The sequence below is a fragment of the Bos mutus genome, chromosome 25 (assembly GCF_027580195.1).
Source record: "Bos mutus isolate GX-2022 chromosome 25, NWIPB_WYAK_1.1, whole genome shotgun sequence".
Lineage (NCBI taxonomy): Eukaryota > Metazoa > Chordata > Mammalia > Artiodactyla > Bovidae > Bos > Bos mutus.
The window spans coordinates 34341692-34360187 of NC_091641.1; the positions used below are offsets into that span (position 1 = coordinate 34341692).

Here is an 18496-nt window from a genome sequence, read left to right on the forward strand (position 1 = left end):
TACAAGAGAGGCAGGGAGAGTTGGTGGGTTCCAGGAAGGACCCCTGTGCCACCCCAGTTCCTGGGCCCTGTTGTCCCAGACACTTAAGAATATCCCTCCCCGCATGCCGCCCCTCAACTACCAGCTGGAGCCTCCATCCAGGGTTGACTTTCCTTTCAGGGCCTGCTCTGACTTGCTGGGTGTGAGGAGATGGGTCACCTGTCTGTGCCTCGGTTTTCTCTCCTGTAAGATGGGAGTAAGTTCATTTACCTGCAGACACAGAGGACTCAAGGAGCTGAAACTAAAAACAAAAGGGATGAAATCAGTTCTCCCAGTTTCGTTGTTGTTCTTTCTTTGCATTTTTTTTGGTTTGCTTTTTCTCCCTTCGGCCACTCTCTTCATCTCTTCTCTTCATACCTGTATCTTTTTCTTTCTGCTAAAACGGAGGAGGTTCCCGGGGCCCATCAGGATTCTGGAGCGAAGGTCAGGTCGGGGACCAAATCCGACGCCCTCGGCTCGGGGAGGGACTCGCTCGGGCGCGACGACCAGATGCTCTCCTTTTTTCTCGGGAGACTTCCGGCCGGGGCTGTGCAGTACAGACGAGAGCCCGGGCCACCCCCTACCCACCCGCCCCAGGCCATGCGCCCCGCGCTCCCGCCAGTCCCGCGCGCGGACACAAAGGTCCCGTAGGGACTGGTCCCGCCCGCCCCGCCCCTCCTCGAGGCCTCGGCCCCATTGGCCGAGAGCTCCCGGGGGCGGGGTCAGGGGCCGGGGCGCGGCAAGCCCGCCCCGCCAACCACGCCCCCTCCCCAGCTCGGTTCCCCGCAGTTGGAGCTGAGCGCCTGGTGGAGCGGAGCGGATAGCCAGGTAGGGAGCTTCTCTGAGGACCCCAGAGGGGCGTGGTGGGGGTGCCCTCGCCCCGATGGAGGCCCAACATCCTCGGGCATGGGACCTCGGCCTCTTCTGCCCCCGCTGCCCCCCATTCACCCCCACTCTGGAGGGTCTTCCAGCTCTCCGGCTGGGTCTCTGGGCCCCTCGGAAATGGCCGGGCGGCAGTGGCCTGTTTGGGCAGCGCGGGTTACTCATCCCTGCCTGGAGGATGGTGGGTGTGGCAGCAGCCCGCGGGATTTCGGGCGGACGTCTGGTTGCATTTCCCGCCTGGCCACCTGTTTTCTTGGTGCAGAAAAAAAAAACCCTGTTCTCCTCCTCCCGCGCCCCCACCCCCACCCCTCCCCTTGCTTTCGCTGGATGGAGCTAGATGGGGTGACTCGCGCGGGGCGGGGGCGCCGCTCGGGGAGGTGGAGCCAGCCCCCAGCCAGGCCTGGCCGCGCCAGCTGCGGGCTCGGCGGTGGGACCGCTGCCAGGCCTGGCGAGGAGGTTGGGGAGGGAGGGGGGACATCCTGGCGCCGTGCGATTGGCCGCCTCTAGGGAGGAGGAGTCGCCGGGCGCTCACCCGGGGTGTTTGCGTCTGGATGGGGGGGCCCCCGGGGCTGTGCAGAGAAACTTCACTCGCGCCCACGGGCTCCCTCCCTGCCGGCCTCTTTGGCAGCCCAAGTTTTCAGGCCGGAAATGCAACGGTTTTTTGTTTTGATTTCTAAAAAGGAAGCCCCCAACAGCTTATCTGGGGTTGGAGTGGATGTATGTATTGGGAGTAGGGTGGGGGGCCGGATTTCAGCCCCCTCCAGGCGCGATCTCTGTTCCCACAGGCAGGAGGGTCTCACTGCAACATAGAGGGCTTCTCTTAGCCTCCGTTTCCTCATCTGTAGGCTGGGGATGTAAGTTTCCCTACCGTAACGGGGTGTGTGAGAATAAAAGGAGATGGCTGACCCAGGACTGCGGTGGGAGAGCTTTAGCTACTGTTACATTTTTCACTTGCTTTAAAAAAAAAAAAAAATATATATATATATATATATATATATATTTCTTGGTCTCTTCGTTCCCAGTCTTGCCCCTCCAATATTTTTCTCTACCCTGAACGCAGGGGGAACTTGTAAAAACAGGTTCAAATCAACCCCAGGCTTAAAATCGCCTATTGATGTCCTCGTTGTCGTTTCAGTCCCAAACTCTTCACCAGAGTTTTCTGTTATCTCCCTCCCCCAGCCAGACCGTCCCAGCCCTTTTCTGGCACCCGCTCTCCCTCCTTGTCCCTGAGCCTGTGTCCCTGCGGACTCCTCTGCCAGGAATGACTTCCCCATGGCCCCTGTAGGGCTTGAAGCAGGCGCCCCTTCCTCGGGGCCAGGGACCTTCTCCAAACCCCCTCTATGCTCGCCTTTCCCGGGCAGCCTTGATGGCCGTGGGTTCTTAATGCTGTGGTCTTTATCACCCTCCGGAGCCCCAACAGAGCAGAAACAGGGCCTGTAGTATCGCGAAGCCCGGCCCCGAGAAAAGCTCGGGAAAAGCTGGGCCAGGCCCATCGCCGGGCTCTGAGGGAAGAGGGAGGCCCTCTCGGGAGGGGAACGGTCTTTGTCTCACCGAGTGGCAAAGTCAGGGCATTCAGGGCATTCGGTTTGTGTCCCATCAGCAGAGACGGACGTGGGAGGGATTATTCTAGACGGCCGGAACCTGGCAGTGCTACCATTAGCGGCTCGACTATTGTTGCCTGAAGCCTTTGTATCTGGCACCCTCCTATACAACACCCTCCGTCCGCCAGGCTGGGAGGCTACACCAGGACCGTCCCATTTGACAGATGGGGAGACTGAGGCCAGGAACGGGGGAGGTCGCTTGCCAGGGGGGGTCACAGAGGGAGCGAAGAGCACAATTAGGCCTGAGACTCAGGTCTGATCGAAGCCCTGGATGGAGGCGAAGATGGAATACAGGAAGGCTGGAAGTGGGGGCGATGGGATGGGGATGCAGAATCGGCCTCGAGTTACCCACAGGGGCTTGGGCGCCTCCCAGGCCGTGGGCCGGGCCGTGCCGGGCACGCTAACGGCGGGCCTGTGCCGGAGGGCGCCTTGGCTTCCCGGTCGCTAGTCCTCGGGTTTCCGGCCTCTTCCCAGCACTCCCGGGCGGCCGAACAGTTCCCAGCTGGGCTTGCCCCCCACCCCCACCCCCACTGAGATGCACGGACATCTCAGATGCACCTCGGTGCCGTGTTCGTATTTCTCTCTGCTGCGGCGCGGCCAGCTCCAGCCAGGCCGCCTCTCCCTCGCGCTCCCTCCCCTGATTCCATCCCCCCAACTCCCCTGGACCCCTGACCTCCCCTCGACCCCTCCCACCTCCCGTTGCCAGGCTCCACTTCCCCCTCCCAAGTCCTCGCCCCTCTCCCAGGCACTGCCACTCTCCCTGGCCCCGCCCTTCCTGGCCCCGAGCCTCTCCCCTCTCCCTGGCACCGCCCCTCCCCTGCCACGAGCCCCGCCCCTCCATGGCCACGCCCTTCCTGCCCGAGCCCTGCCCCTCTACCTGGCCACGCCCTTTCTGGCACCTCGCCCCGCCCCTCGCCTTGTCCCCGCCCACTGGCCCCTCCCCTCCCCTTCTCTCTTTCCCCCTGCCCCCTGACCCCTCTCTCCCCGATCTGAGCCCCGCTCTCCCCAGCGCAGCGGAGGGCAATGCAGCCCAGGCCCACTTCGGGGCTCTTTTCGTGAACCTCTTCCTGTTTCCTGGGACCCCGCTGTCCTACTGACCCGTTCGGCCCAAGTGCCCCCAATCTGCGGGGTTGGGCCTCAGTTGCGCTGGAGGTGGAGAGGGGAAGGGCGGCGTCTCTTCCTCAGTTTACAGGTGAGGCACCTGGGTGGACTAGGGTGACTTTGTGACTCATCTGGTGGCCCTCTTATGCAGGCTGAGAGGTGGGCCGGGCCAGTAACCCCATAACCAGTACTACTCCATGTCAATCTTGCCTTGCTGGTGGGAGCTCCTTAGAAATGCAGAATGTGGGACCCCATACCTGTCTTAAGAAAGTGTTCTGTGCTGTTCCTATCCATCGTGTGGGTGGAACTCATTCCCACCTGCCGGCAGGGGCCTGGCCTCCTGGCTAGGAGGTATCTGAACATGGTACCCTGCCCTGGCCTCCCCCATCCAGAAACCCAGGGAAGGCTCCACACCCCATTTTTCAGAGTAGGCTTGATGGGATCTGGCTTTGCTGCCAGGCTGAGAAAGAAGCTCAGTTCTTTCTCCCACCCCTATCTTTCTGCCCTCCAGGGCCTGAAAGCTACCAAGAATGGAGGAGCCTTGTGAAATGAACTGCAAACGTCTCACTAAAGTGTAAATGATTGATAGCACTGCCAAGGATCCCTTCCTGGAGTCAGCAACCAGTTACATGGCTTAAGACAGACTTGTCCTTATTTATTTATTTTATTTTGGCTGTGTTGTGTCTTTGTTGCTGCGCGGGCTTTTCTCTCATTGAGGTGAGAGGGGGCTACTCTTTGGTTGTGGTGCAAGGAATTCTCATTGTCGCTTAGCTTCTCTTGTTGTGGAGCACAGGCTCTCGGGGACTGGGGCTTCAGAGGTTGTGGCTCCTGGGCTCTAGAGCACAGGCTAAATAGTTTTGGCACACGGGCTTAGTTGCTCCTCTGGACCAGGGATCGAACCTGTGTCTCCTGTATTGGCAGGCGGATTCTTATCCACTGAGCCACCAGGGAAGCTTCAGACTTGCCCTTGATATGACTGGTGGGGCTTGAGGCCCAGAGGGCAGGATGGCAGGGGCTCTGCAGGACTGGGTAGGTCTCCAGTCCCTGGATGTGTGGGTTGGTGGAAGAGGGGCTGGGAAGACCAGAGCCTGGTGCCCGGCTGAGCTCTGTGAACCTTCCTGGAGGACCCATAGGCCTGTGGGAAATTCCCAGGCTATTTTGGGCTGAGGCCCCCTTCCTGCCCTTTCCCAGGGTAAAGGCCTTGCTGGTGTTGGGGGCTGGGTGGCTCCCTGCACCCCTCCCTGCCCAGTCCATTGGTGTTCACATGTATGCACGCACTTGTGTGCCTGGCTTCACACACATGCATGTGTACACATACACGTGCACCACACACACAGCCACACACATATACACATGTGCATGCACTCATGCAGAAACGTGTGCACACAGCTCAGCAGCCGTAACAGGCCTTGGGCATGACACCTGGTCTGAATTTGCTGCAAGCCTGAAGCCCATCTCAGGTCTGGCCTAGAGCCTCAGTCTCAGGCGACCCTCTGCAGACTGCCTGCAGCTGTAGGGAGTTGATGAAGCTGTAGGGAGGTGAGAGGTCCCGGAGCAGGGGCTAGTGGCAGAGGGTGGGCCCTGCCTCCTCCAGGGTCAGCTTCAAGGCCCCCCGCTGGCGTTACTGGGAGAGCAGTTGCTGGTTGGAAGTGTGAGAGTGGGGGGGTGCTGCACACCCAGCGCCCCCATCTGTGTTTGGGGGGGGCCGCAGCCGACCCCAGAGCCGGCTTCTGGGTGACTGGCTCCCCGCTCCACGAGCTGGTTTCCTTATAGCTGGACTTTAACCCAGGCTTTCCCACACAGAGGCCCTTCACTCCTCCCTGTCCCTGTCCCCCACCCCCGCAGGCCGGTGGGGGTGGCTGGCTCCCGTCCAGGTCTACACCGGCTTCAGCTGTGCTCTGCACGGATGGCCCTCTGGAGGCGCGGGCAGGGTGGTGGTTGAAGCCCTTGCTCCCTTCCCCGACTCTCTCCTGGAGGCTCTGCAGTCCTCCGTGCCTCATTTTCTCCCATGGCCAAGTGCGCATGCGCGCAGCCCGGACCTGCGGCACAACTGTGCAGGGCGCCCAGCTCACGGTGCACGTGAACGCCAGTGGGGGCTCCCGGTCCTGAGGCTGGTCAGGGGGACCCTGCTCTGTCCCCAAGCCGGGGGCTTCCATTGGAATCTCTGCAGGACTGGGTGTCCTGGGAGAGTCAAAGGGGCTGGGGAGGAGAGAGAAGGGGGCCCCAGCTGAGACCTGCTTTACAGGGAGGTGGGGAGGGGGGAACAGTCAGATGGATGGACATGAGCAAGAAGAGTGGAGACCCGTGGGGATGACGATGATGCCCTAATTCCTGAGCTGGCCTGCCCCTCCACCCACCCATCTCCTGCCTCTCACCCTTCCTTCCCCAGCGATCCCCCAACCCCCAGTGTCCTTGCTGGCCTTTAGTCACACCTGCCCCTGCCAACCTCAGGGTCTTTGCACAGGCTGTTTCCACACTGGGAGAACCTGCCCCTGTTTTACAAATGGCCCACTCTTGTTTGTTTGCTTACCCTTTTTGGCTTTGCTGGGTCTAACTTGTAGTGCACGGGCTTCTTGTCGCGTTGGCTTCTCTTGTTGCCGAGCACGGACTCAGTAGTTGTGACTCGTGGGCTTAGTTGCCCCACAGCATGTGGAATCTTCCCAGACCAGGGATTGAACCTGTGTCCCCTGCCCTGGCAGGTGGATTCTTAACTACTGGACCACCAGGGAAGCCCTGCTGTCTGAGTCTCTACTGCCTAAAAACAGGGCCTGCCATCAGGCGCATGTTTGTTGAATGACTTTATGATTACGGTTATAACAACAATTGTAGCTGATCCTTAAATGCTCACTCGTACTGGGTGGAGGGTGTGCAGAATGCTTAAAACATGTATTATGTCATTTCAACTTACTGACGCTGGTGTAAAGTCAGGACTGTTAAAAAAAATCTCTAGGTTCCAGATACAGAAACCAAGGTCCAGAGAGGTCAAGTAACTTGCCCAAGAGCTGGAAGGGTGGGATTTAAAGTCAGAGGTTCCTGACAGCAGGGGAAAGAGGGAGATTTTGGGTGGGAGTGGGGAGGGCTGTTCCCCACCTCACCCTGGTGTCCTCAGGTTTCAGTGGTTCCTACCGGCTGTCCTGGGTGTGGGGCCCTCCCTTTTTCTGAACCGGCCCCCTTCCCAGAACCCCAGGCATTGGAACATTCTAGGACTCTATGACCTGTGCTGGTGGGTCATGCTGGAGCCTTGACCCCAAGCTGCCGGGGCCTTTCTGAGGTGGGGGCTCCCGGGACTCGCGGTCCTCCCTGGCCGCGGGCGCAGCTGAGAGAAGGGTCAGGAGGTACTATGTCGCTTCCTCCAGGGAGCCAGCTGGCTGTCTCCCCTCCCAGCCAGACGGAGCTGAGTCCTGAAAGGGGAGTGTGTAGGGGGCTTCGGGGCCACATGGAGGGAGCCAGTTCGTCCTCTTGGGGGGCAGAGGTGGGCCTGTCCCCTGAGGAATCAGGCCTGGCTCTCAGGCAGTTTGGGTTGGGGGCAGAGGGGCATTGCTGGGCGATGCAGATTGAAAGCTGGTGCTCTGGGCCACATAAATGCCTGCAGACCAGGAAAGCCAGGGCAGTGGCGGGGGATGGGGGTGGTGGTAGGGAGGTGGGCTGGAGGCTCTGGTTGTCAGAGCTGCTAGATTTCTCAAACCTAGCTGGAAACGTTGCCTGGGGGAGGGGGGCAAACCTCTGGGATGTTTAAAAGATAGCTCGTGCTTTAAATATGAAAACCTTGTGTGAACCTCTCAGAACCCAGCAGAGCAGCTCCTGCCCCACCACTCCCTGTGAATGGCGGGGGGAGGTGACATCCTGGGAATGAAGGGGGATGATATCTAGTCAGGCTCCTCTCCATCCTGGGGCCGGGGGGCCCGCACCTGCCCCACCTGAATCCCCGACACCAGCCCTGAGCAGGTGCTGCATGACGCCCACCCAGCTGCACCGATGTGCACAGTTGATCCCAGACAGCGGAAGGGACTCAGCCAAGGCCCTTTGGGTCTTGGGCTTTGGCTCTTTCTTCATGGCCTTGAGCCAAGGCCACCAGCAAGTTGGGTACAGTGGCCATGTGCTGCTCTCAAGACAGGAATGTAGATCCTCTCTCTCCAGCTGGGTCTGCCCCTGGCGTCTGATGTGTGTTAGGGGTCACAGAGGGAATTCCATTTCTCAGCAGCAGTCAGAGACTCAGGCTGGGTGGAAATGAACTTTAAGGCCTGGATCTGAGTCAGGGGCCTGGTGGCTGGAGATGCTGCCTTTGAAATGCCCCTGCCCACTCCCCCTGCCCCCTCAGGGTTCCTCCTGGACGCGGACTTGACTTGGGGTCCGAGCCCTTTTTGATTTGTGTCCCCGAGTTTCCTGAAGGAGCACTGAGTGCGAGTCCCTTTTTCGCTTCCCCTTCCCCATAGTGCCCGGCACTTAGTAGGAGTTGGGAAATGTTTGATGAGTGGCCGAGTCCTCATCCAGGTGGTTGGCACTGAAGCATTCCTGCGTGTCCTGTCTGCCTCCCTCCCTCTCTCCTTCCTTTTTCTCTCTCTCCCTCCCTCTCTTTCTCAAGAATTTGCCAAGTGCCTGAGTGTGCCAGGGCTTCCCGGGTGGCGCTAGTGGTAAAGAACCTGCCTGCTAATGCAGGAGACCTAAGAGACTCGAGTTTGTTCCCTGGGTCAGGAAGATCCCTTGAAGAAGGGAATAGCTACCCACTCTATTATTCTTGCTGGGGAATCCCATGGACAGAGGAGCCTGGTGGGCTATATAGTCCATAGGGTTGCAAAGAGTCGGGCACGACTGAAGCAGCTTAGCTCGCACGCACGCTGTGTGTGCCAGAGCCTGTGCTGTGTGTCCTGGGGACAAAGGGGGGGCCAGTGGTGTCCTCGTGGCGTTTTTGTGAGGAGCTGTCATAGAGGGAGGCACACGGCTGCAACAGGAGCGCAGACCAGGCGCCTGCCCCGACTGGGACGAGCGGGCACGTTTCTGGAGCAGGTGACGTCCACGCCGAGTGAGCCTGGAGCCTGCATTCCACAGCCAGAGGAATATTCAAGTCTCAGATGACACACTGTCTGGCGTGAGCGTGGGGAGGCATCTGGAGAGCCCCCCTAGCAAGGCGTGAGTCCCTGAGAGCCCCCGTCTCTCTCCAGGTCAGCCATGTCATCTGAGCCTCCTCCTCCATCCCAGCCCCCCACCCACCAGTCCTCGACTGGGCTGCTGGACACCCAACAGGCCCGGGATCGCTCACCGTCCCCCCTTCGGGGCAACGTGGTGCCGAGCCCACTGCCTACTCGCCGCACCAGGACCTTCTCAGCGTGAGTCTCGGGCTTCCCCGGACAGGTCGCCTCTGCGTCCCTGTCTATCACATGGGAAACTTGTGGATTGGGAAGGGGATGATGGTGAGAAGCTGGGCAGGCACCTTGTAAACCCCGCACCGCACCGCCCCCAGGCCCCTCCTTGAGCCTGTCGTGAGCTGTGGGTGAGGGGTGAGGGTGGCCAGAGATAGGAAATCGCTGGGGTCTTAGATCATCGGGCTTTAACCACACACCAGTCCCTTTTCCCTGGGAGCCCTTGACCTTATCAGCTGCAAAACGGGGACGGTAGCAGGGTGGCCACTGTGCTGCAGGAGACCCACATGGTGCCTGGCAGGTGCAAAGCTCAGGCCAACATGTGGAGGCTGTTGTTAAGTTAGCCTTCAGAGGGAGGGATGCTCAGGGGGATTTTGCTCAGACAGGGAAACTGAGGCCTGAGAAAAGTTTGCCAGCATCATTCAGAGAGTCACTGTCACCAGGGTCTCTGAGTGGCTCCCAGAGTTGTGCAGTGTGTAACCTGCACAACTGTGCATGGCGGCCCTGCCCAGAATGCCCTGGGGCACAGCTGTGGGTGGGAACTGGGAAGAGCTGGGTGTGCTCTGAGAGCAGGGGGCTGTCCTAGAGGGCTGGTGGGGGCCCCTCATGCTCTCCACACTCTCTGTCAGGACGGTGCGGGCTTCCCAGGGCCCGGTCTACAAAGGAGTCTGCAAATGCTTCTGTCGGTCCAAGGGCCACGGCTTCATCACCCCGGCTGACGGCGGCCCCGACATCTTCCTGCATATCTCCGAGTGAGTCAGCAGCTGATCCGGGTGCTCTGGGGCTAGGATGGGCGCCGTGGCCTGGAGGAGGCAGGGGGAGTGTGTGAACTCTGCTGGGTGGGTGCCAAGTGTGATGAGGTTGTGTGGGCCAGGCTTGTGTGACAGTGTTCAGGGCTGAGGGCGTGAGTCTGTACGTGGTGGTGGCAGCGTGTGAGACACTGGAGGCGACTGTGTGTGTGTGTGTCTGTGGGTGTGCACACGTGTGTGTCTCTGTGTGCATATGTCTGCGCACGTGTCTCTGTGTGTGTTTCTGCGTGTGTGCGTGTCTCTGTGTATCTGTGCGTGTGAGGTGAGAACCTCCTTTGGCTTTCCCTGGTGGCTCAGCTGGTGAAGAATCTGCCTGCAATGTGGGAGACCTGGGTTTGATCCCTGGGTTAGGAAGATCCCCTGGAAAAGGGAAAGGCTACCCACTCCAGTATTCTGGCCTGGAGAATTCCATGGATTGTAGTCCATGGGGTCACAAAGAGTCGGACATGACTTAGTGACTTTCACTTTCACTTTGGGGTGGGTCTGAATGCCTGTGTGTGTCTGGCGGGCAGGCCTGGGTGTCCCTGGGAGTCCTGTGAGCCTGTGTTTGGCCTGGGGGTGGGTGCTTGCACTCGCCCTGGGGGCCCTGCCCTGGTGAGGCTGGGGGGTGACTGAACTCTGCTCCAGGAAGGAAGTGTGGGGCTGGACCCTCTCTACTGCCTCTTGCTCACTGACGTCCTTCCTTCCTGAGTGTCTGAAAACCCTGGCAGGGAGAGGAGGTGGGGGGCACCCAGGGTGGGGCCCACACATCCTCAGCCTTGGGGCTGGAGGGCGCCCTGCAGGCTGGCCTCCACCTCTGGTCTTCTAAGCAGCCTGCAGGTTTGTGGGGACCTAATCGGCATCCCTACCCCATCCCCATCTTTGACCTCAGCAACCCCCACCCCAATCTTTTTGTCAGTGGCAGGCAAAGTACCCCACACAGCAGGCCTGACAATATGTAGAAACCATGTTTTGAAATTAGGCTCCTTTTGCAAATGTCTGCTGAGATGGGAGAGTTACCCTTTCTTACTCTCTTCCAACATCCCTACACACCTGGTCTTCATAGACCCCCTGTACAATGTAGACACGAGGACACTGCTAAAGCAACGCCTTTTGACATACATATGAATCATACGTGGATGTAGAAGTACATATCTATATTGGCTCTTATTCTGGAAGGAGTTATAGTGGTTGACAAGGATAGACACAATGAGCCAAGAAAAATTAGTAAGGAAAGCAGGGGGTTGGGGCAGAGAAGAAAGATGGCATTTGGTTTCACTGCTAGTAGTGGGCTGCACCTTTACTCCTGAGCTTCCTGGTGGCCACAGCAAAGAGGGCAGCTCCATTTGCAATGTGATTCTTCAATCAAGGCCATATTATAGTCCCAGGGGAGAGCTCACTGGACTTGGCCTTCAGGATCCGAAGGGGATATTCCTCCTGGGGGGTGGGGGGCAGTGGGTAAAGCCAAGGGGGCATCAAGATGGGGACCTCTTCATCCCGGGTGAGATGGTGGCTCATGTCCTGTAGAAAAAGAGGGAAAAGGACTTTCTGGAAGGCTCCATGGGATTCTGAGGAGCTGAACAGCAGAGGTGCAGCCTGGTTTCCAGGACTCCTGGACCGGGCAAGGGGTTGTGGCTGCTGCTCAGGAAACCCCCGTGGAGTCATTCCCCAACTCTGATTCTTAGGCTCAAGACTGTCTCTCCTGGCTCTTCCAGCCATAAGCCCCAGGGTGCCCATGTGTAACTGCCCTGTGAGCATACCTGGGGGCGGGGCTCCATCTCTGTCTCCACAGCAGAGGTCCCGGGAAAGGAGCTGATTGGGTCAGGGGACCCTCAGTCACGACCGAGGGCCCCAGTGGCTCCGCCTGGTGGTGGGGCAGGGTTGGGGGCAGCTCCTCCCCCAGGGGCAGGGGTGGGAGGGCAGCTCCTCTCCCAGGGCCGGTGTCCCGGCTTCTCCCAGCGCCAGCCCTGAGTGTCTCTCCTCGCCCCGCAGCGTGGAGGGGGAGTACGTCCCCATGGAAGGCGACGAGGTCACCTATAAGATGTGCTCCATCCCGCCCAAGAACGAGAAGCTGCAGGCCGTGGAGGTGGTCATCACCCACCTGGCGCCGGGCACCAAGCACGAGACCTGGTCCGGCCACGTCGTCAGTTCCTAGGAGCGGCCGGAGGCACCCTGGCTCCCCAGCTCTGGGGAGACACCCGGGGCAGGAGGCAGGACCAGACGAGAGAGGACAACTGTGCCACTTGAGATGGGGCATCTGAAAGGGGGGGGAGCGTGGTCCCTGTCAAGTGTCTCCTGGAGGAAGGGGTTGGAGACAGGGGAAGGCACGGGGGTGCCCTCGGCCACCAGCAAGCCTCCGACCACCGCAACCAACACCTCATCATCTGAAAAACATTAAAAGCATTGAAAAAGGAGAGGCGCTCCCTGGTGGCTGAGTGGAGGGTCTGAGCCCCGCCCAGGGGCCGGGTCGGGCGTCTTCCCTGGCCCGCAGTCCCTCCCACAACCGCTCCCCCCGCCCCTGCCCCCGCCCCCGCCCCGGAATTGAAGGCTGAGAACCCCCAGATTGGTCCTCTGGGTAGTGACATGGACCCTGAGTGATTTCCCAGGAAGAATTTTCACCCGGAGCATGCGCACCACCCCGCCCTCCGCCCACATGCGTGAGCCTCTCCTTGGCCCTGGGCAGAGCAGACTTCTGGTTCTGAGCTGGTTGTTCCAAGGGGCTGGGGGCGGGGAGCACGGGGCGTCTTGGTGTCTCTGCAGCAGGAGGTGAAACAGCTGCGCGTCTGGCAGCCCTAAGTCCTCCATGTGGCAGCCGTGTGCTTAGAGGCGAGTCCTCGTTCTCTTTGAAGCCTGGTCCTGCCTGTCTGTCTTTGGTTGAGAGATCCTGGCTCAGCCACCCATCCGGGAGGTGGAGGGGAGGGGTGGGGAGTGTGGAGAGGGGGAGGGTCTTTGTTTCCAAAGGGACCTTTCTCGGGATCCATCTAGAAAAGAGCAGGTGGTTTGCTTCCTGGGAGCCTGGCCAAGTCACAAGTTGAAGGAGAAATAGGCCTTTGGTGGTGTTTTCAGGAAAATTGGTGTGAACTGCTTAGGATTTTTTTTTTTCTTTAAGAACTCAAGCTCTCACCGGAGCCAGTTCTGTTTGCACTTTACTGTTGACATTGCAGACCTTTGTGGATATTTCCAGTAAACAGATCCTTAAGGCTTTCCTTTGGTGTGGCTTGGTTCGGCTTTAGTTGTGATTTAAAAATAGAAATAGCTGGGAAATATGGGAAAAACATATTTAACACATCTTGAAATATGTGGCCACACCCATGAAATATGTAGTCAAGGGTCCATTTGGCAATACAGGGAGGCGTGAGCCCTTGAAAGGTAGTGGGGCCTCATCCAGTGTATCTGAATTTCTGCGAGGGGGTCGGAGGCCAGAGCTATTTTGCTGAGGACCAATGGAGTTGTGTGTGTTTTTTAAAGTATGCCTGATTTACAACACAATGTTAGTTCCCCGTGCACAACACAGCGATTTGATATTTCCATACATCACGAAATGACCCCTGGAGTTGTTTTTAAGTAGGCGAGTAAATGTTGGTTACAAGTGCGCAGTGAAACGTCACAGTTAAGGAAGCTGATCTTTTTTCCCGGCCTGCAGTGCCCCCTTGAAGGGTCTTCCCCACTCTGCCTTCTGCTGGTCCGCAGTGGCCGTCTCCCCTCCAGCCTTGGACGGTCCCCAGGTGGCCCCCAGAGACCCCTGTCTGTTGGGTATGGACCACACTTTGAGTGAAGTCACTCATCCTTGAGAGACCCATCCTTGAGGTTGAGAGCCTGCGTCTTTGCCACCCGCTCCCTCAGGCGACTTCGCTGCCTTGCCCTCACCCTGGTACGTGGTTGGGGCTCCACGTGACCCCACCAGCCTGCTAGTGGGCTGGAAGTCGGATCTGCTCCTCCAGGTGACACGTGGGTCCTCTTGCTGGGAGACTCCTTTGTAAATGCTCCATTCTCACTTTGTGTTGTGAGGGCTGGAAGGGACCCCTCCCCACTCAAAGCACAATCTTGAGTTATCCCAGAGGCTCTAGGAGGATGGATAGTGTTGGTGACCAAGCTGGGGACAGAATCCGGATTCCTGACTCCAGGTCTTTCCTCTCACCAGCACCTTTCTCAATAAACTGTTTTGTTGGAGAGTCTGGCGTTCTGTGTCAAGGTGGAATCTGGCTGCGGGGAGTTCTTCCTTGAAGCCAGCAGGTGGGGGGTGGGTGGGAAAGGGGGGGTGCATCTCCCCAAAGGAGGCTGATACATTCAGTTTTTTTTCGGGGGGATGAGTAAGAAAGTGGGATCATCCATGCCTTGTTCCTTAATCAGTACCCTCACATGTAGGTGAGCTGAGCAAAGGGATATGGCTTCGTGACAACAGAAAATGCCACTTGGTTGGCCAGCTGTGAAGTGCCCTGCTGATGCATTTCCCTGTTTCCAGTGTGAGCACGCGCTGACAGGGGAGGTGGCCCAGGTTTGGGGTTTCCAAGGGCATGTGGGTGGGTGGGGGGATTGCAGTGGGGCAGGAGAGGCTGGGAAGGTCTTCCTTGGGCCCCCTGCCCCTCGAGAGGCAGGTGATGACTTTGGGGTGGTGCGCAGGCGAACATCTTTAATGTAAGAGCATATTGATTGTCAGAGCACATTAGGAAAAATTATGACCAGCCCATCGAACTCGTTCAGGGAGAGGCTGGAGCCGGCATTTAGCACGAGGGAGGGTTCGGTGGCAGCCAGGGTGCAGGAGACAGGAGGAGCTGCAGAAAGGGGTTTTTGGGTCTGTGGAGAACGGGCGGATGGGCAGACGTGGAGTCCCGGCCGAGGGGACCCTGCCTGGGGAGATGAGGAAAGAAGCCCCCGGAGAGGAAGTGAATCTGGGCCGCCGAGGCTGCCTCGCCTCGCCCAGACGCACCCAGATGTCTGCCCGGTCTGCCCGACTGGTTCTTCGGCCGGGCCTCCAGTCACTTCCTGCCCGGGAGCTGGACAGACCTGTCACGCAGATCCCTCCCTTGGGATCAAGTTCAAGCCCCCTCACCGAGGTTCATAAGGGCCTTCCTGGCACCGGTAGCTGCTGGTGTGGTCTTTCCCCTGAGGTTTCCTATGCCCTCGAGCCCAGGTCAGCTTCCAGAGTGCTGGGGTAGGGGTGGGGTGGGGCCTGGGGAAGGGCCAGAGGGAGGCGGGAAGCTTTCTTAACAGCCCCAGGCTGACCTGGGGTGACCTCTCTGCTTCCCTTTTGCTCAACACTGAGCTACTGTGTTTACATCTCTTGCCGCAGTGTCTACTGTCCTGGAACCTCGAAGGCAGGGAGGGACTTCCCTCACCTGTCAGGGTTCACACTCTGCCTCACAGGATTTTCTGGGGATGATGAAGTGAGCGGCGGCTCCCACTCTTCCAAGGCTCTTATGAAAAGTCAGTTCAGTTGTGTGTGTGGTGGGGACTATATCCCATCTGAGCCTCCATGCTCACTCTCGTCCAACTCTATGCTATCCTTTGCACCGTAGCCTGCCAGGCTCCTCTGTCCATGGGATTCTCCCAGCAAGAGTACTAGAATGAGTAGCCATTCCCTTGTCCAGGGGATCTTCCAGACCCAGGGATAGAACCTGGGTCTCCTGAATTGCAGGCAGATTCTTTACCATCTGAACCACCTGGGAGAATGTCTAAATAAAGAAGAGATGGATGACATAACTGGGGGAGCTTGGGCTGGGCTGGACCTGGGATAAGACTACAGAAGCAGAAGGATGGCGGGAGGTCCGAGGTCATCTGGAGAATGGGAAGCAGGTTGAGGGAATTCTGACAGTGCAGGGTGGGGGTGGGGCCGGCCTTGGGGACCTGCCCAGGGGAGCTCCAAGCAGGGCAGGGAAACAGCACACCCTCCACCTCAGTTATAAGGGTTGCGACAGTCTGAGTAAGGTTAAGACTCAACTGACATAAGAAGTTACAGAGACTTGTAGGGCCCACTGGGTACTAACCCAGAGGACAGAGAAGCATGAAGGGTCTGCGCCAGTTGCAGTTACCACCCTGCAACATCGGGGAAACCACTGCATCGAAAAGAGCGACTCTCAGGTCCCAAAGGGCTGAGCTTTTCCCCTAGAATCTGAGTAGGCACCGGCTCATTGAACCACCCAGGGACAAAACAGGAATCGGAATGAGAAACAGGAACCAATAAAATCACTTTAATTTGCTACTTTTCATTTTGAAAGATCATTACAGTATCATTTAAAATCCAGCCAGGAAAGATGCCCCAGGACTGCTGAGTCCTGGGGACCACTGAGAACGGTCACCCTAGCACGTGACTGCGGGCGGGGCCGGTGGGGGCTGACCCCCAGACTGGTGCTGCTTTTCTCTTCCAGGCTAAGACAAGCTGGGCTCAGGGGAGGCTAGGGCGGAACCAGGTTCCTCTGTGATGAAGGCACCTGGTGGGGACCAACTAGTGGGGTGGCAGAACACCCCTCTCCAGTTCCCCCACCCCCAGATTCAGGTTCAGGTCTGAGAGCCCCAGCAGAGGTCACGCCTGGACTGACCCCACCCCGGTCTGGAGGGACCAAAGCTGAACAATGATGTGTGAACCGTTTTCTTGGAAAGCTCACGTCCATGCTCTGGGTGAGGGCCAGAGCTGCTGTCCTTCCAGCCACAGGAACTTGCAGGAGGCAGGAGAGAGGGGAGACTGGGTTAGAGGCCTGACAGAGCTGCTCCAGCCCTGGGGTCAAAGTCTGGGTGAGGGAGTGAGGGAGGGGGCGGGCTTATTATTCAAAGACCGGGCTCCAGATCTGTTAGCAGCTCAGGCCCTTCCCTGATCCCTGAGGAGTGAAGTGTGAAGGCCTCGGCACTCGCGGGGCTGGGGCTCAGAGCAGCATCTCGGGCGGCCTGCGGGCCAGTTCTCGGCGGGGCTGTTGGTTCCACCGTCCATGTCTCCGGAACCAACGGGCTCCAATGTGTAGTGGATATGGAGCTACCCCGAGTCCTCAGCGAGTGACGTGCAAAGTCCCAGGGGTCAGTGGTCACTGGGCCAGCACAGACACTCATGGGCTTCATTTCTGGAAATGTCTTAACTGTCTGTGCTGGGGTCGGCCTCATCATAAACGTCCTGTCCTTTCTCATCAAGAGCCCCCTTCCAGTGCTGATGCAGGGGGTCCCAGCATGAACATCTGTTACATTTTCCACGAGACCCATGAAGAGGGAGGGTCCAGGCTCACTCATTTCATTCTCTCTGGACTGTTCTGGAATGATGGGGAAGTTTAAAAACAAAACCCCCAGGGGCACTGTGACTGCACGTATCGGGTAGAGTGGGGGTGGGTGGGGATGTAACTCTCTGCTGGAGGCAGTCCTGGGAACCGTTCTTGACAAGCCTTTTTCTCTGGCCCTGAAAACGGAGGGCGATTCCCCTGCCCAGCGGGGATGGTAGCGAGGACTGCAGGGTGGGCTGGGGGGAGCCCTCCCACAGGGAGCAACCCCTCCCATGGGGTGCAGGCCGGTCAGCAGAAGAGCTCCTCGCAGATCCTGCGCGTGTCCTCCGGCGCCGCCACCGTGTAGCCCACCGTCCTGGGGTCTGTGAAGATCTCGTGGTCATTCCCGCCCTGTGAAGACACGAGGCGGATGCAGGCGCCACCTGGTTTGTCCTGGGCCTTGGCCCCTGCCACCCCGGCCTGGGACCACCAGAGAAATGAGGACCTCGTGTTTTACTGGGAGCATCTCTCTGCAGCTACCATTCCAGGAGAGGAACAACCCGGTACAGTTGCTACCAAGAAAGGGTTTTTCACCTTCCCTTGAACTGCCTTCAGCTAGGAACATGTAATTATGCCTGTGGAAGAAATCACAATGTTCCCGAAGACCTGTCTAAGGCTTATTTTTCTATCAAGAAAGCAGCACAGTGGGTGACAGGAATCTCACAGCCATCGATTTGCTTTAACCGCACCCATATGTTCCTAACAGGTCACAGGGAAGGGCAGACGGGCCAGAGCTGCGCTGCCCTTGAACTTCCTGGGACCATGGACATGGTCCATCTCTGAGCTGACGCTGGCCACGCGTGTGGCTGGCCTGACAGATGCATGACTGGCCACGCGTGTGGCTGCGTGTGATTTATTAAGCTTCAACAGGCCCACGTGCCTGGAGCCCGAGCCTGCTGACCTGGGCTCAGATCCTGGTTCCAGCACCGGCGACGGGGGTGCTGTGGGCGGCTCTCCGTCTGTGAAGGGGGGATCGTGGCGGAACCGTGCCAGAGGTGCGGAGGCCACCGGTGGACGAGCGGTCCTGGGGCAGCCCCTGGGGCTCAGCGAGTGTGGGGACCTGTTTTCTTGCTTCCCTCACCCACTGCGCCCCCAGGAGTTGAGGGCACGTGTCTGGAGGACCTGGGTATGCTAGGGGGAGGGGGTCCGTGATCGTGGGTCCCCCCAGCCCCGGAGCCAGTGCCGCACCTTCCCCAGTCACACCTGTCTCAGGGAAATGCTGCTTCCACACCCCAGGCCCTGCCCCTGCTTTCCTTCTCATGGAAATTCCTACACTTTCCTTATAAAAATGGATAAGCAGCCTAATTCAAAAATCTTAAAAAAAAAAAAAAAAATCTGACAACTTTTTAAACGACTGACACCTGAAATTACAGCTGCTCTCGTCTTTGTAAGAACCAGCCACCCCCAAGCAGAAGGTGGAGGTAGTGAGGTTCACAGACCCAGAACAGTCAGCTGCCGGGGCCCAGGTGAGCTGGGTGGAGCCACTTTGGGAGCCGTGACCTTGGAGCCGT

At 58.6% G+C, this 18496-nt stretch overlaps 2 protein-coding genes across 3 annotated transcripts in view; one reads left to right on the forward strand and one right to left on the reverse strand.

Moving 5' to 3' along the window:
- Window positions 1-741: 741 nt before the first annotated feature.
- CARHSP1 (calcium regulated heat stable protein 1) lies at window positions 742-13919 on the forward strand. The gene is made up of 4 exons (XM_070362311.1): window positions 742-846; window positions 8762-8926; window positions 9589-9711; window positions 11740-13919. The coding sequence occupies exons 2-4, from the start codon at window positions 8769-8771 to the stop codon at window positions 11900-11902; spliced, it is 444 nt and encodes a 147-aa protein (XP_070218412.1). The 5' UTR covers window positions 742-846; window positions 8762-8768; the 3' UTR covers window positions 11903-13919.
- Window positions 13920-15908: 1989 nt separating this feature from the next.
- PMM2 (phosphomannomutase 2) overlaps window positions 15909-18496 on the reverse strand; it is a 32807-nt gene continuing 30219 nt past the window's right edge. For both annotated transcript variants that reach the window (XM_070362269.1, XM_070362270.1), the window contains one exon: window positions 15909-17336. In XM_070362269.1, the coding sequence (XP_070218370.1) occupies window positions 17235-17336 (102 nt within the window). In that variant the 3' untranslated portion in view covers window positions 15909-17234. The remainder of the gene's footprint in view (window positions 17337-18496) is intronic.